This window comes from Acomys russatus, chromosome 6 (genome assembly GCF_903995435.1).
Source record: "Acomys russatus chromosome 6, mAcoRus1.1, whole genome shotgun sequence".
Lineage (NCBI taxonomy): Eukaryota > Metazoa > Chordata > Mammalia > Rodentia > Muridae > Acomys > Acomys russatus.
Window position 1 is genome coordinate 35,807,526 of NC_067142.1, and position 18,211 is coordinate 35,825,736.

General features: G+C 43.4%; 1 protein-coding gene across 1 annotated transcript in view; it reads left to right on the top strand.

The window, feature by feature from the left end:
* Positions 1–18,211, top strand: part of Kif14 (kinesin family member 14) — a 62,285-nt gene that overhangs the window by 10,529 nt on the left and 33,545 nt on the right. Inside the window, exons 5-13 of the mRNA XM_051147497.1 lie at positions 2,266–2,318; positions 3,174–3,204; positions 3,965–4,072; positions 6,697–6,813; positions 7,505–7,620; positions 7,846–8,018; positions 8,669–8,816; positions 9,004–9,067; positions 11,657–11,841. Of these exons, the coding sequence (XP_051003454.1) occupies positions 2,266–2,318; positions 3,174–3,204; positions 3,965–4,072; positions 6,697–6,813; positions 7,505–7,620; positions 7,846–8,018; positions 8,669–8,816; positions 9,004–9,067; positions 11,657–11,841 (995 nt within the window). The remainder of the gene's footprint in view (positions 1–2,265; positions 2,319–3,173; positions 3,205–3,964; positions 4,073–6,696; positions 6,814–7,504; positions 7,621–7,845; positions 8,019–8,668; positions 8,817–9,003; positions 9,068–11,656; positions 11,842–18,211) is intronic.

An 18,211-nucleotide genomic window follows, 5' to 3' on the forward strand; every position in this document is an offset into this window, starting at 1 on the left:
TTTGTTTGTTTGGTGGGTGGGTGGGTTTATGGGGGAAGGGGACACATGTGTGTGCCACTGTATGCATAGGGAAGTCAGAACAACTTGCTGAAATCAATTCTCTCCTTTTACCATGTATATCTTGGGAATTGAACTCAGGTTATCAGTCTTGGTGGCAAGTGCCCTTACCTGCTGAGTCATCTCTCCTCACCTTAAGTAGTTTAAAAAGTGTGTGTGTGTGTGTGTGTGTGTGTGTGTGTGTGTGTGTGTGTGTAAGAGAGGGAGAGGGAATGTGGATGCACACGTGTTATGGTGTGGTGTGGGTATGTGTTGACAAGAGGACAGTCTTGTAGATTCCATTTTCTCCTTCTGTGGATTCTGGGGATCAAACTCAGGTCACCAGGCTTGGGAGTAAGCACTTCACCTACTGAGCCTTTTTGCCTGTTCTTACTTATTTATCATTTGAGGTTTTTGGTTTTTTTCCCATTTATATAACTGCACATATTTGTGAGTTCTCTGGAGAACATGGCTTTAATTTTTACAAAAATACTTTCATTTAATAACAAATGCTTGTGATCTCCCGCTTACATTGTTATCTAAAACTATCTAAACATTATCACAAATGGAAATTAAATTAGTTGACACTGAACTTATTTTTAAATTTTAATCAAATAACCAGATGTGGTTCATACCTTTAAACTCAGCACTCAGGCAGAAAAAGATGGATCTCTGAGTTCAAGGCTAGCTTAGTCTATAGAGTGAGTCCAGGACAGCCAGGGTTACAAAAAGAAACCTTGTCTCAAAAGCAACAAGCAAACATAAATAAAATTTAGCCAGGCATGGTGGCATATGCCTTTTATCCCAGCTCCCAGGAGGCAGAGGCAGGTGGATCTCTGTAAGTTTGAGGCCAGCCAGTTCTATAAAGTTCCAGGATACCCAGGGGTCACAGAGAAGCTCTATCTTTAAAAAACCAAAAACAAATAAGTAAATAAACTTTATCAAATATTTTCTAAAAGTTAAAAATAAAATATTTGTCCCAGAATTTAGTGAGGTTGTGTGAGTTAAATATGCAATTTCTAATAGTCTGTAAGCCAAAAGAGATCTAGAAGTTTTTAAAAATTTGTATTCTTCTAGAATATACATTTAAGTGGATTATTTGGCTTTTTTAAATGGGGTCACAGGAGCACACATGCCTGTGTGTCTGCCTACATGTGGAAGGCAGAGGGCAGACTCAGATGTTATCCTCAGAATATCGTAGGTCTCATTGGCCTAGAGCTTACCAGTTGGGTTGGAGTGGCTTGGCCAGTGAGCCTCCTGTCTTGACTCCCCAGTGCTAGAATTATGAGTGTGTGTACCGCCAATACCAGACATTTTCATGTGGGCCCTAGGGATTGAACTCGGGTCTTCCCGCTTGCGAGGCCAGCTCTTTACTGACTGAGTCATTGCTCTAGCCTCTATTCATTTGATGTTTTATAGATTATCTATGGACTAGAGTTCAACAGCATCAGCAACAGCAAAACCACAAAAACTGCAGTTAGAATTAAAGTTGTAATTTTATGAAGGACCACAAGAAATGGAAATCTAGGGGAGGTGGGGGGCAGGGGAGGACTAGGAGAAAAGGAGGGAGGGGAAGTGGTGGTTAGGATGTAAAGTAAACAAATTAATTTTTTTTAAAAATGACTATCTAAAATCACTTTCTTTGGCCAGTGATAAAATTGAGGGACTTAAAATGGCATTTCTTCAATGATTTCTATGTATTTTAAAATTAATATAGGTAAATTTTTATTTGTTTGTTCTTTTGTTTTTACTTTTTCAAGATAGTGTTTAATTTTCTCTGTGTAGCCCTGGCTGTCCTGGAACTAGCTCTGTAGACCAGCCTGGCCTCAAACTCCTAGAGATTGCCTGCTTCTGTCTCCAGAGGGCTGAGATTAAAGATGTGTGCCACCATAACCAAGCATAGGTGAAATATTTTAATATCTGAAGTTTACAGTGAATTTGTTTTAGAGAGACTTAAAAGTATATATAATAGCTACTGCAGGATTTACCTTAAAAATAAAAAGTAAGATGTGCACAGTCTACATTTATATATTATTCCACTATAAATATTTCTGGTAATGATGTTTTTTAGTGTCTTAACAGATTTTGTGAGATCTTCGTTTTTCTTTCTGGATAGAGTAAAGATAAATCTCTGCCTCCAACTTGAACATTTTTAAAAGAAGATTCAGAATTGTATTTCCTACTAAATGCTTGTCACATTCTTAAAGATGTAATGTTTGCTTCCTCCAGCTGAGAGTGAGGGAGCATCCTGTTTCTGGACCATATGTTGAAGCTCTGTCAATGTAAGTGTCTGACCAGCCAGCACGAGGGGAGAAAGCAGATAGAGAATGCTCGCCCATGGGCTTTACCACCCTGCATTTGCCTTCCAGCTTTGAAACCAAGTGTTTTCTCCTCTCTGTCCAAATAGGCTCTTGGGTCTTTGTTCTTGTGGTGTCAGCATCTTTCAAAGTAGCTTCGGAGTTTCTGACACCAAGTATCGATCAATCTGAGTATAAATGTGGATTTCCTTTTTATTCTCATCTCTCCTCACCAACTTAGAACTTTACAGCTCACTTTTTATTCTTGTTACTTTAAGACACTGAGTGAAGAGTTTTACGCCTGCCGACAGTCATTTACTCTTTTTCAGCATTCTAGCTCTTTTCATTAAGGGAAAGAAAAATGGTTCACTGTAAATTCAGCTGTGTTCAATAACATGCATATTGTACATGTACATGTGAGTTGAAATGTGTATTTTGGTGTTATGTAATGGGATAGTATAATGTTAAGATTTCGAAGTGCTTTAGTAGGGAAAAGAATCATAATTTCTGGTAAAATTTAAGGCATTATCATATTTTCTGACTTTTAAGAAATGACCTGCCGGGCATGGTGGCGCATGCCTGTAATCCCAGCACTCGGGAGGCAGAGGCAGGTGGGTCGATGTGAGTTCGAGGCCAGCCTGGTCTACAGAGTGAGTCCAGGACAGTCAAGGCTACACAGAGAAACCCTGTCTTGAAAAACCAAAACAATCACTGAGGGAGAATTAGTGTGATAGCTGTGAATTAGTTTGTTAGGATTGTCAGAGAGTAATCACCAAAAGATTATTGATTCCTCAGAACAAGAATAAAATCATTAGTAAAATTGTTTTTGTCATTTTACAGGAATGTTGTCAGTTCCTACTCTGATATTCAGGTAAGAGTGATTATGTTTTATTTTATTTTAACTAGATAGAGCACAATGTCAAACATTTATGAGACTATTTCTCCTAAATTGTTGGCATGAATAAAGGGAAAATCTTGTGAACTGAATCTGCATATTAAATTTTGATCAAATTAATTGATTTTCTCAACTAAACATCCTGTCACTTTAGAAGATTAGAAAAATCAAGTGTACGTATGTGATTTTTTTTTTTGAGACACGGTTTCTCTGAGTAGCCCTGGCTGTCCTGGACTCACTCTGTAGACCAGGCTGGCCTCGAACTCTCAGAGATCTGCCTGCCTCTGCCTCCTAAGTGCTGGAATTAAAGGTGTGTGCCACCACTGCCCAGCTAGAAAAAGTTAAAAAAAAAAAAAAAAGATTTATTAAGTGTATACAGTATTCTGCCTGTATGTATGCTTTCATGCCAGAAGAGGGCACCAGATCTCAGTGTGATGGTTGTGAGCCATCATGTGGTTCCCAGCCCTAGAAATAGATTTTGATTTTTTTTTTTTTAAAGAAATAGATTCTTAAGGGCATTATTTCTTGGAGGAGGTTTCTACGGAAGAAAAACCAAACAAACAACAAAAAATGTAATGGCCATGTAAACTGTTAAAAGATCATGTCTTTTTATGAACTAATTAAGCATGTGTATAAGCTACAAATGCATGTAAAAATCAACTGGGCTTTAGTTTTTGTTACTTAATTTTTTGAACAAGTCACAGTAGGCTTGCCTGGCCTTCTTCTTTCTTTCTAGAGCTGGCTGGAACTGGGAAATAAACAGAGAGCAACTGCGGCTACCGGCATGAACGACAAAAGCTCCCGGTCTCACTCAGTCTTCACCCTAGTGATGACCCAGACCAAGGTACTTTTTATTGTAATACCATATTATTTTTTAAATAAAATATAGTTATACTATTTACTCCTTTGCTTTTCTTCCTCTGGTCTCTCCCATGGTGTTTCCACCTTGCTCCTTCTCAAATTTATGACCTCTTTTCCTTTAATTGTTGTTGTTATACATGCATTCACACCTGCACACACTACTCGGTTTGTCTGGGTGTATATGATTTCAGAGCTGACCACTTGGTGGGGAATGACTTATGGATGTTATTCCTGAATAAGACGGATACCTCCTCACTCAGCATCCCTCAGTTGTCTGTGGTTCTTGGTCTGGGTGGTAGAGGACCCTGAGGTTTTTCCTTTCCACATTGGCATGCCCCTTGGTATTGCCCCTGCTCAGGTCTTGTTTAGGTAACTGTATTATTGAGATATCATGGGCAAAGCTTTCCCGACATCTTTAGAAGATAAAAATCTCACAGCAGGACTCCGGGCTCTCTGACTCTTATAGCCTTTCTGCCTCCTCTTCTAAAATGTCCCCTCAGCCTTAAGTGCCAAAGTATGCTGTACATGCGGCTGTTGGGGCCTGGCACCCTGTGGTCAGTTGTTCTCCGCATTTTGATCGGTTGTGGTTTTCTGTAAGGGTCTTTCCTCACAGAGATGCTTCTTTGATGGAGAGTGAGAGCCACTCTTATCTGTGCATATGAGGGTAAGTATTTAGAACGCCGTTAGGGACTGTGCTAGTTTATAGTAAGGTGGTGCAGCGGGTTCCCCTCTGATATCCATTACCTCATTAGCCAGGTCTGGAGGCACAATTTCCTTTCAGGACTGTGAAAGTTAGTCCTCAGGGAGGTCAGTTTTCGGCTAACATCCTGAGTCCTGTGTCCATGCAGAGTCAGAGCAAAGTATTTTGGCGGCGGTGGTGACTTTCATAGATAGGATAGTGAGTTTTGTGTTTTTCTTATTTACTTTTTAAAGTCTAACAGTACAAGTATAAATATAACTCAATAAATGCGAATAGATTTTAGGAAATTTCCCAATAACTTTTAATGATTTGTTATATATATCAATATAGTATTTATCATTTTTAATAAAAAACATATGATCAGTAATTTATGATATCGAAAATAGATGACTAACAATTTATTATATCATCGATAAAAGCTTAGCAATGTATGACAATATATAGTAATTTTAGAATAGTTGGAGAAACATTAGAAAATGAGATTTTAAGGCTAGGGAGAGAAGTCAGTGAGTAAAGTGCCTGCAGCATGGGCTTGAGGATCTGAGCTCGGGCTCCAGATCTGTGTTAAAGTGCTGGCCACAGTCACACAGACCGCCAGTCCCCACCCTGCAGAGGCCCAGATAGGCAGAGCCCTGGCTTGTTGCCCAGCCAGCCTGGGCTACATGGTATGCTCGGGACAAGGAGGAAGGGATGGTTTCTAAAAAAAAATGCCTGAGCTAATCCCCAGGTGTGTTTGTGTGTGTGTGTGTGTATATGCATGAACATTCACCACACTCATGTATCCATGCACACATACACATGTGTGTACGAACACAGAGAAAGAGTAATAGATCTAAAAGAAAGCCACACATAGGTTCCCCTTCTCAAGCCTCCATAAACATTTTGGTACATAGTCTTTCAGTTGGTTATAATCACAATCAGATTTCACAAAACTTTTAACAATCATATGCCATAGAAATTCTTTGTAGAGGTAATAATGGTTTTTTGTTTTGTTTTGTTTTTCAAGACAGGGTTTCTCTGTGTAGTCTTGTCTATCCTGGACTCGCTTTGCAGATCAGACTGGCCTCAAACACAGTGATCCACCTGCCTCTGCCTCCTGAGTGCTAGGATTAAAAGCATGTGCCACCATGCCTGGCCAATAATTTTTAAAGTTTTATTCCACTAGCTATTATAATGATTTGATTCGCTCTGCTGTTAGACACTTATATTGATTTAAAATGGTTTGCTATTATACTGCTGGGATAAGCAATTTTTCCCTTCACAGTTGTTTGCTAAGTAGTTAAGTCTTTTGCTGTCTTTTTCTTTTTTTTTTTTTAAGATTTATTTATTATTCTGTATACAATGCTCTGCCTGCATGTACACCTGCAGGCCAGAAGAGGGCATCAGATCACATCATAGATGGCTGTGAGCCACCATGTGGTTGCTGGGAATTGAACTCATGACCTCTAGAAGAGCAGTCAGTGCTCATAACTGCTGAGCCATCTCTCCAGCTCCTACTTTTGCTGTCTTTAAGTAAGTTCTTTCATGCACTTGTCACAGTTTAAGCTCTGCCAGTTGTTCTTTTTAGTAGATTCCTGAATACGTATGCATTACTGCATACTAAGAGATGGCTTTAAAATAAGTAATCTGGAGGGCTGGCGAGATGGCTCAGAGGTTAAGAGCACTGGCTGCTCCTCCACAGGTCCGAGTTCAATTCCCAGCAACCACATGGTGGCTCACAACCATCTATAATAAGATATGATTGGAGGCATACATGCAGGCAGACCACTGAATACATAATAGATAAATAAATATTTTTTGATAATTTTTTTTTAATTGTAACTTGAGTAACTTTGCCTTTTAAATGCTTATGTTGATGTCAAGCCGTTTAAAAACCCATAAATTATCTTCCTGTGATGTTGCTGTAGACTGAATTTGTGGAAGGGGAAGAACACGAGCACAGGATCACGAGCCGCATAAACCTGATAGACTTGGCTGGCAGTGAGCGCTGCTCTACAGCCCACACGAGTGGGGAGCGACTGAAGGTGAGCAGGGCGCTGGGCACTTCTCTCTGCCTCCCCCGCGTTGTGGGTTGGTGGGGAGCAACTGAAGGTGATCGGGGCGCGTTGGGCATTTCTCTCTGCCTCTCCGCGTTGAGTTGGGGTCTCGCTGTGCTGCTGAGCTGCTCACGAACTCCTCAGCTCGTGACCCTCCCTCCGGCCTCAGGCTCCGTAAGTAGCTGGGGTCACAGGTACACCCTAGCGTTTACCTCACTCTTCTCACGATGGTGAAACTTATTTTGAGGGCATTATTTGTAGGAAGGTCCAGATTGAATATACTTCACAACAAAACATTATCTTTAGCTGGGCATGGCAGTGCATGACTTTAATCTCAGCACTCGGGAAGCTGAGGCAAGCAGATCTCTGTGAGTTCGAGGCCAGCCTAATCTACAAAGTGAGTCCAGGACAGCCAAGGCCACACAGAGAAATCCTGTCTCCAAAAACAAAAACAAAACAAAAGAAATATATCTTTATCTTTAGTTGATAGACTGCTGTGGTCTACATAATGCACTGAGATTAGTTTTCAAAGAAAATTAATAAAATTTGAGTCATAAAAATATTGATAGTTTATGAAAGAGTTTACTCAATAACTGTATGAAGACAGATATATATTATGTGAAATAAATTTGTTTCTGAGAAGTTAATAAAAATAATAATTTTTGAATCTCATGTACAGGAAGGCGTGAGCATTAACAAGTCCTTGCTAACTTTGGGGAAGGTCATATCTGCACTCTCTGAGCAAGCAAGCGGAAAGAGGGTCTTTATCCCATACCGTGAATCCGTTCTTACGTGGCAAGTATCTTTCAAAGCATAAGTAATTGTGTTGGGTGTATGTCTATGGTGTGAAAGAGAACAAAGTATTTCTGGGATGTGAATGGCTTTGCCGGGGCCTGAGTGGAGAGAGGTGGCCCTGTGTGGCATGCTCTTAGTCATAGCTCTGTGTTTCCTAGACAGTGACTGCCGCTAGGTGGTTGTAGAAGAAAGTCTGACTGTGCCTGTTCTCCCTTTCCCTTAAAGGCTACTAAAGGAAAGCCTGGGTGGGAATTCAAAGACGGCGATGATTGCTACCGTCAGCCCTGCTGCCAGCAACATAGAGGAAACGCTGAGCACGCTTAGGTACGCCACCCAGGCCCGTCTGATCGTCAACATTGCCAAAGTAAATGAAGATATGAACGCAAAGCTAATTAGAGGTGAACATTGCCTCAAAATTTATCACTAATTATTACTAATTATGTGTGTGCACACTGTTTATGTGTTCAAGTGTGTGTGTGTGTGTGTGTGTGTGTGTGTGTGTGTGTGTGTGCGCACATGTGTTTGCATGCTTTATTTTGGAATCCCAAGGCTAACGTTAGGGGTCTCCTTAGATTTCTCTCCATCTTTTCCATTGAGGGAATTTCTCTCAGGTGACCCCAAGCTCCCCAACATGCCTAAGCCAGCCAGCCTTGGAAGTAGTGGACTTACAGGAAGGTTGCTATACACAGCCAGCATTCACATGCGTGCTACTCCCGTTCTCAAGAATGCACAACAGCGTGTTACCAAGCCCCCTGTTTTTCTTGATTACAAAAATATCGTTCTACAGTTTAGATTTATTGATTTATTAGTTCCAATTTTAATATATCCAACTTTTAAGAAAATGATTTTTCGATGCTTAATTGCTCATTGTACCCGTTATAAACCTGCCAGTGATGGAGGAAGGTGAGCCTACAGTGAGAAAGGGAGGAAGCAGTGAGAGGGGAAATCAGAAAGAGGTTGGAGGAGAGTGTGGTGAAGGGGAGCAGCAAGTGGGAAACTCATTTTCCACATTTGGTTGTTCTTCACTCGTCTTCTTGCACATCTTCAGAACTGAAAGCAGAAATTGAAAAGTTGAAAGCTGCTCAGAGAAACAATCGGAATATTGACCCTGAACGGTATAGACTCTGCCGACAGGAGATAACATCCCTAAGGATGAAGCTGCATCAGCAGGAGAGAGACATGGCAGAAATGCAGAGGTGAGCAAACCGGTCCTAACCGTGATGTGTGTTGCTGCAGGCTCGTAGGACTTAAGAGAGGACACTGGAACAGCTGGCTTCCAGTCGTCATGTTTTAAATGGTGTTCTGCAAGCTTCACTGATGGTCTCTTAATTTCAGTCTTGCATAAATGGCTGTTTTAACTTTAGCATTTTCTTTTTTGGAAAGAGTATGGAAAGAAAAGCTTGAACAAGCTGAAAAAAGAAAACTTCAAGAGACAAAGGAGTTACAGGTATCATTTCAATTTCCTAAACTGATTTGAAATAGAAAAGTATGCCTGTAAATGCCATTTTTCATCTTTATCGTATAATAAGTCTGTACTAAGAAATACATAAAGATAATTAACATAAAGAGTTGTTCAAGACCAAGGACTCTAACACAGACCACAAAGGCATTTCTGGTTTCTCCAGTTCTGACCTTCTCCTGTACAGGAGTCAGACCAGTGTCTGCCCTCTGAGCAGACCAGGGTCCCAGCTCAGCAGCCTTCCTGCAGGGGTTCTCCTGTCCAGGTGGCCAGACCAGTGCTGTCCCCTGGGACCTCGACACAGCATCCATACTTATTGGTGCTGGTGCCACCACAGTTGAGGTAGCTGGAGCAGGGCCTGGCACTGGAATGGTGTTTGCCAATTTGAGTGCTAAACCAGTCCCTCAAGCGGCAGCCCTTCTCCTGTCCCATTTTGGGCTTCGTCCGTCCTGTCTGAGGCCATGGGATGCTTACCTTCTTTGTTCTTGGAGTGTCTGGGATCACTCCGCCATCCCTGCTGCTCCCAGTGCTGGCATGTGCTAAGATTTACCACTCCAACCAAAGAAGCAGCAGCATTACGATGGGAAGAGAATATTTAGACCTAGGTTGAGATTGCCTGGAGCCTAGTGCAGGGAGTGCAGCGTGTGCCACCACACACAGTTCAACTTTCCTTTTCAGTGGGGTCTCAGAGCAATGTGCAAGGTGGATTTGAAGGAGGAAAGACCAGTTTTTGGAAAGACTCATTTAGAAGCTGCTGATGTGGTTAAGGCTTGAGGTAGTGAGGGCTTGTAGTGAGGGCAGCTGTGGTAGTGGGGGGGGGGGGGTTCAGGAGGTGGAAGTGTGGGAAAGGGATAATTGTCTTTATAATTTTCTAACTTTGTATTATGTGTGTATGCATGCATTACACACACACACACACACACACACACACACACACACCATGAGACACTCATGCCATATAGAGATCAGAGGACAGTTTAGTGAAGTTGATTCTCTCCTTCCACCTTTGCGTGGTTCTGAAGATTCCAAACTTGGGTATTCAGGTTTGGGTGGCAAGTGCTTTTACTGAGCCTTTCCCCAGCCCTGGGATAATTGAATTTAGGTGTTGGTAGTAATAGATGTGGAAGTCAAGAATGGCTCCCAGGTGTTGAAAATACAAGTATTGTCCTGTAAAATTATAAGGCCACTGAAGGGCTGGGGGTGGGGACTGGGGAGCGGGCAGAGGACAGTTGATTGAACAGTAACAAGATGAAGAAATAGAACCACAGATAGCACTCTTTGAAAATGAAAACTATGTATGTCAGGCAGAGGGCTGTGAGGCTGAGGGAAGATTTGTTTTTGTTCTTATTTTTTATTTTTAGAGGAATCAAAACCCCTTAATGTAGCGAAGCCTAAAGGATATCTGAGAAGGGTTAAGGGCAGCTGAGCGGCCGCTGAGGACACTTGGTCCATTGGAAGGGGCTGGAGGGACGCGTCATCGGGTCTTTACTGAGGCCTGTGCGCAAGTGTGAGGTGCTGAGCAGATCCTCAGCACCCATGTAGAAGCGGGGCGTGGTGGGGTTATGTCCGGTAGTCGGGTGTTGGTAGGTCATGGAGACTGGATGAGGAGAAAACAAGTGGATCCCTGGAGTCCAGTGGCCAGGTAGCCTAGCTCAGTTGTATGCGCTCCAGGGTCAGTGAGAGAATTTGTCTCAAAAAATAAGGTGACAGTGAATGCGAAAGACACCTGATGTTGATTTCGGGCTCAGATTCCCACATCCCCACCTGCTGTGTTCTCTCTCTCTCTCTCTCTCTCTCTCTCTCTCTCTCTCTCTCTCTCTCTCTCTCTCTCTCTCTCCCCCCCATCCCCCCGCCCCAGGTTGTGTAAGATATCGGTAGCCAGAACAAAGCATTGTGGGCTAGCAGACCATATGAGGAGAGGAGGTCAAGCCGTTTAGATGGGGTCATAAGAAGTAAACACAGAAAGATACCACGAGCTTACTGAGCTCTTGCTCCCTAGGCTAAGGAATTTCAGTCGTTACTCTTTAGGAAGTGAGAAGCCCTTGGAAGTATTTGCCAGGGAGCTGAGGAATTCCTCTGTGCTAAGATGGAATATGAAAAAAAGGAAATCGCTGACAGGGTGCCTTGGAGGGCACTGTGGGGATTCTGGTGTGAGTCTAGTTAAGGTGGCGCCGGTGAAATGAGCAGAAAACATCAGGCAGGATGGGGTGAGCGGGTAGCGGGGGGGGGGGGGGGGGGGGGGTGGATCTGACCGTGACTGACAGGTGTGAAGAAAGAGCTGCAGAACTCTTGAGTTTAGGAGTTGACGATGACAGTCATAAAGAAGCCACACAGGCGTGTGTGTGTGTGTGTGTGTGTGTGTGTGTGTGTGTGTGTGTGTGTGTACATACACACTGGTGTGCACGTGTGTGCTCGGGATTAAAACCAGGGAACTTCACATGAGCGTGCTCTCCCAGTGAACTTTAACCTCCAAGCCTGTAATGCACTAAAACCCTATAAAGTGGTCCTACTGTTTAACACAGGCCGTTCTTTCACGTGGATCGTATAATTTCATGATTTCCCTGTTACCTCTACCAGAAAGCAGGGGTCACATTTCAAATGGACAACCATTTGCCGAACCTTGTTAACCTCAGTGAAGACCCACAGTTGTCAGAGATGCTGCTCTACATGATAAAGGAAGGCGTAACTACCATCGGGAAGCAGGAGCCAAACTCCAGCCACGACATCCAGTTATCTGGAGCGCTGATTGCGGATGATCACTGGTACGTTGCACTCCTGCGAGGCTCCGCCCCTTCCATGTCAGCATCCTTCTAGGTCTTGTTAATGGGGCAGTCGTCCATATAAGGTATTTGTTCATACAGATTCTTCTCAATACTTCTTCGGCCCCCCGCCCTCTCTCTGTTTTCAAGAAAAGATTTCTCGTGTAGCCCTGCTGTCCTGGAACTCAGTATGTAGACCAGGCTGGCCTTGAACTCAGAGATCCACCTGCCCCTGCTGGGATTACAGGCATGTGCCACCACAGCCAGCTCAACCCTCTCTTTAAAGTCCTAAGTTCAATTCCCAGCAACTACATGGTAGCTTACAACCATCTATAGTGAAATCTGGTGCCCTCTTCTGGCTTTCAGGTGTACATACAGGCAAAACATTGTATACTTAATAAATAAATAACTTTTTTAAAAAGAGAGAGAGAGAGAGAGAGAGGAAAAACCAGATGAGTTACTCTCTGTGTAAGGTTCAGCGTGATTCCTTCTGTAGAGTACTTGATCTGCTAATTAAAGAGAAAGTTATTTTCCTAGAATTATAATGGTAGGCATGAAAATAAACTATCTATCTTATATGGAAGACTTTTTGTTTGGGTTGACAAATTCAATTTTTTTATGTGAACTTGCTCACATAAATAGAGAGAATGGCCTTATCTATATTGCTGGAATGATAGTATTTATAAACAATTTTTACTTTATGTTGTGTTTTAAATTTTATCATTTCAAGAGTTATTTTCACTGCTGTGAAGTATCCCATTGTCTGATTTTGTATTAGATCATTGCAATTTATTTTGTTGGTAGACATTTGAGTGCTTTTTGCTTTCCTGCTATCACAATATTCCCATAAGTGTCACCAGTCAGCTGGTTGAATCCTTCTGGACTGCTGGAGAGAGACTGTAGTAGAGGGAAGGCTTCTCTAGTGCAGGTCTTTGCAGCAGTGAGTGCACCATCAGGCAGCGGGGTGCTGCTGGGGTGGCACCGGAGGGCACCCGAGTCTTATGGCTCCCATTAGGGCTCAGATAGTGGAACCCTTAGCTCTACAAGAGTTACAGGTCTCATGTAGTCCTAGCCCTTGGCACAGCTAGCATGCCGCTTTTGGGCAAGCCTAGGCACTGGGGTTCCCTCGCCCGTGACAGTGACCACTGCTAATGGCTCCCAGCCTGGGATGTCAGGACCTCCTGGCTCTATAGCTCCCACAAACTCTGCCAGTGACCAGCATCTGCAGCACCTCTGGATCACTGCAGCCTTTTACTCTTCTTCAGCCTTGGTTCTCTGTCTTCTGTTTCTCTGTACTGGCAACCCTCTTGAACTGTGCAGCTGTCTCTTTTCACCGCTGTCTTCCCAGTTTTGTGTCATGGCCGGCAGACTGCTTGTCTGTTGCTGCCGCTCTGCTGTCACTCCAGGGCCGCTGTTTTCTTTATGTCACCAGCTCAGTCTGCACTATGCTAAGGAAGCATGAAAAGAACACTGAAGAGATGCCTTTATCGGCTGTTACTGTAGAAACTCCAGGGTAGGACACAGGAAGGGGTGTCTCCCGTCCAATTCAGCAAGTGAAGAACCTGCTTATATAGCTGGGAAAGGGATGTTTGCATCAACCACAGCAGACCTTGAAAATGAACGTTTGGCTGATGCTGCATCTTCAGGAGTGTCTTGGTCACTGTTCTCTTGCTGTGATGAGACACCATGATCAAGGCAACTTAGAAAAGGAAGCAGTTGAAGTCTTGCTTACAGTTTCAGAAGGTTAGCCCATGACGATCATGGCAAGGCTCATGGCAGGAAGGCAGGCAGACAGGCAGGCAGCAGGCGGGCAGGCAGGGAGGGAGGCCGGCAGGCAGGCAGGCAGGGAGGGAAGCAGGCAGGGAGGCAGGCAGGCAGGCAGGCAGGGAGGGAGGCAGGCAGGCAGACAGGTAGGGAGGCAGGGAGACAGCAGGCAGGCAGGCAGGGAGGGAAGCAGGCAGGGAGACAGCAGGCAAGCAGGCAGGGAGGCAGGCAGGCAGAGAGGCAGGGAGACAGCAGGCAAGCAGGCAGGGAGGCAGGCAGGCAGGCAGGTAGGGAGACAAGGAGACAGCAGGCAAGCAGGCAGGGAGGCAGGGAGACAGCAGGCAAGCAGGCAGGGAGGCAAGCAGTCCGGGAGGCAGGCAGGCAGGCAGCAGACAGGCAGGCAGCAGGCAGGCATTCATGGGTCTGGAGCTGTAGCTAAGAGCTTACATCCTGACTCACGGGTATTAAGCAGAGAGAGAGAGAGGGTTCTAGACTGGGCCTTTTGAAACTTCAGAGCCTACTGACACACTTCCTCCTAATTCTTGCTGAACAGTCCACCAACTGCAAACCAAACATTCAAATATATGAGCCTATCAGGGACTATTCTCATTCAAATCACCTCCTGGAGCTATAGCAGTCAGCATTGGTCACTGTGTAGTTTTAACAATCTGTGTGTGTAGTGTCCAGAATGGCTGGTGCTGACATAAGGATATAGTCTGGCTGGCTTTAGACTGACTGTCCTTTTGCTCAAGGCAGCCAGGATAGCAAAGGGGAGTCAAGCAGCTGCTAATTAAAGTCAAATTGCTAGCAAGTCCCTAGCATCTTTGCTTACTTACAGGAGGATGAACATCAGGAGTGCTAGGATGAGGACTTAAAGAACTCACCGTTAACACCAAAAGTGATTCTATCAGTGCTTTGAGGAGCTTAACACCTTCTTAGCCTGGTAGGCTTGCCCTTGGAGCTCTCCCAGGTGTGCTTGTACGTGTCTTCTGATGCAATGGTAGTTTCTCCTGGGCAGGTCCCCAGATGTAAACCAACATACTGACCCAAAGGGTCCTCGGGGAAATTGATAGGAACTCAGGAGCTCTGAGCTGTGGGAACAGATGTGCTGTATAAATAGGATGGCATTTTAACTATGCTTTAGTAATTTTAAAGTTTAGAAAGCATGTGTAGAAATGCTAGGTCCCTGGAGATGTACACGTTCAGTCTTACCAAGTACTTTCAAATTGATTATTAGTTTTTACTCCCATTGTCACGGAAAATACCTTTACTCCACATCATCACCAGCACTTAGTACTGTCAGATTTTTAGTTTGCATAAATTTAGTGAACATAAAGTAGAGTCTCATCGATTCATGTCACATTTACTTGGTTAATGATGTTGTGCCTCTCTTACTTGCTTGCCTATGTCCTCTGCCCATTTTTTTCTTAGGGCTGTTTTTTTTTCCCCAGGTCTTTAGCAGTACTTAAATTTTACTTATTTATATATTTTATGTATGAGTGCTCTGCCTGTATGTATATCTGTTTGCCAGAGAGGGTATTAGATCCTATTATAGATGATGTGAGCTACCATGTAGGTGCTGGGAACCACTGAGCCATCTCTCCAGCAATCCCCATTTTTTTCTTTTCTTTTTTAAAAAATTTATTTATTATTTATACAGTATTCTGCCCACATATGCACCTGCCTTCCGGCCACCAGAAGGCACTGGATCTCATTACAGATGGTCATGAGCCAACATGTGGTTGCTGGAAATTGAACTGGGACCTTTGGAAGAGCAGGTGGTGCTCTTAACCTCTGAGCCATCTCTCCTCTTTACATCTTCTTGGTTCCAGTGTTTTATGAGTTTTATGTGCTGTAAGCATCTTTTTGTTCTTCTAGTGTTTGAGTCATCTTTTTATTGTCTTGTGGTATATTGATTCCAGTTCTTTTTTTTAAAAAGTTCTCTCCTATATTACATCCTGACCACAGTTTTTCCTCCCTCCCCTCTCCCTAATCTCTTCTCCCACATCTTCCCCCTCTCCCAGATCCACCTTCCCTCCACCCACCCCCCTCAGAAAAGAGCAGGGCTCCTAGGGACATCAACCAAACACAGCATAACAAGCCACAATAAGACTTAGCCTCTCTGGGTCTGTGGACTGTAGTGTAATTGTCTTTCACTCTCTAGCTAATATCTAGCATGTGTGTCTTTGTATGTCTGGGTTACCTCACTCAAGATGATCTTTTCTAGTTCTATCCATTTGCCTGCAAATTTCATGATGTCATTGCTTTTGACAGCTGAGTAGTACTCCATTGTGTAAATGTACCACATTCTCTTTATCCATTCTTCGGTTGAGGGCCATCTGGTTTCCAGTTTCTGTCTAGTATGAATAAAGCTGCTATGAACATAGTTGGGCAAGTGTCCTTTTGGTAGAATGGAGTGTCTTTGGGGTATATGCCAGGTGTGGCTGAGTCTTGAGGTAGATTGATTCCCAAGTTTCTGGGAAACCACCATATTGACTTCCAGAGTGGCTGTACAAAGTTTGCACTCCCGCCAGCAATGGAGGAATGTTCTCGGTGCTCCGCATCTTTGCCAGCATGAGCTGTCACTTGTGTTATTGATCTTAGACATTCTGACAGGTATGAGATGGAATCTCAAAGTCGTTTTGATTTGCATTTCCCTGATGGCTAAGGATGTTGAACATTTCTTTAAATATTTCTTGGCCATTTGAGATTCCTCTGTTTATTTTAGTGCCTGGTATTAATTTTTTTCTGTATATGATTGTTAGCTTTATGTTTTGTTTAAGAAAGAATATTTTATCTAGACCCAGTGACATAGACCTGTATTCTCTCAGGAGACTGGGGCAGGAGAATTCTAAGTTCAAGGCCAGTCTGGGCTTCAGAATGAAGTCAAGGCTAACCTAAGCGCTTAGTAAGACTCCATCTCAAAAGAAAAAGTGAGAAAGAGGACTGAGGGTTTAGCTCAATGATAGATTCTTACATAAACAAGACCCTGGGCTTAATCCCAAGTAACACCCCACACACACCCACATACGTGAAGGTTTTTATAGTGACATCATACAGATGTTTTCTTTTTCTCTACATTTTTGAAGTTTAGTGTGAACTAGAAATCAAAAGAAATTGCCATGTGAGTAATCAATTCTCCCTGGACCTTATTTTGTAGCAATTTATACAAATATGGGAATTGTTCTAACACTCTATAGCTCTGATTTGAGTTTGCTTGTTTGGTTGGTTGGTTCTTCGAGACAGGGTTTCTCTATGTATCCCTGGCTGTCCTAGAACTTGCTCTGTAGACAAGGCTGGCCTTGATCGGCCTGTTTCTGCCTCCTGAGGCTGGGATTATTAAAGGTGTACACTGCTGCCACCGCCACCACCTGGCAGTAATGAGTCTTTAAATCTGGTAGGGCGGATAGGTTTTCAGCGCCTTTTGCTCCTCTATTAATTATGTTACATAACACATAAGTACATCGTCATTTATATCAGTGGCAAAGATATAGAACTAAACCAAAGAATGAAGAGTCTAGAGAGTCTCTTGCCTGCCTTGGGCTCTGTCCTGTCCATTTAGTGCACTCATCAGCAATTGTCTTACTGGCTAGACCATGATGCTCGAGAGCACTGCTTTCACACCTGTCTTCCCTGCTGACACACATCTGGCTCTTGGGTGTTCAGTGAGTGAGGACTTTCCCTATGTCAAGCATTACATGCTCACTCAGTGGACGGAGTCCACTTCAGCCTTGTCAGAGAAAAGCTTTCTAGGGGACTGGCATGCAAGTTGAGGTTGGAAGGATGGGGTTGATAAGGAAGGGAGGTCCTTCCCTGAAGGGAGGGCTCAGTGAAGGAAAGGCACTGATGCTGTAGCCTGAGTGAAATGGGGCTCAAATGGAGAAAAATAGCCAAGAAAGAGATGGCTGGTTGAAAGTGGATTTCATGGAGCTCAGAATGCTGGCTGTGGACATGTATGACAGAGTAAATGGAAGTACACGAGGGAAGAGAGCAGCATGGGTGGGATTGTTTAAAACCAGCTAGGTAAGTAGTCCAGTGGTGGGAGAGACACTCTGTCCAGCAGTGAACTGTTTCACTCACATACAAAAGGTCTCATTGGGGGGCTGGAGAGATGGCTCAGAGGTTAAGGGCACTGTCTGCTCTTCCAAAGGTCCTGAGTTCAATTCCCAGCAACCACATGGTGCCTCTCAACCCTCTGTAATGAGATCTGATGCCCTGTCCTGGTGTGCAGGCACACATGCAGGCAAGACACTTTGTACTTAATAAATCATCTTTTAAAACATAAAAAACAATCTCTTGGAGGAATCCATTGTCACTATTTGATTTTTTTTCCTTGAACATCTTTTTCTGTATATTTTTTCTTTCATTTTCAGGAAAGGTTTGCTTTAGTGTTTTGTTTTGTTTTCTAGGAATTAATCAAGCTATAGTAAAAGTCCCTCTTATCCTGGCAGATACAACTGCTAGAGGTGCTGGTGGTTTTTTTTTCATTGTTATTGTTGTTTATTTTTTGTTTTTTTTACCAAACTTCAAAACGTATCTGGGGGAATATAAAATAATTTAAAATTATTGTTGCTAGAGATTTGAGAGATGGCTCAGTGGTTAACTCAGC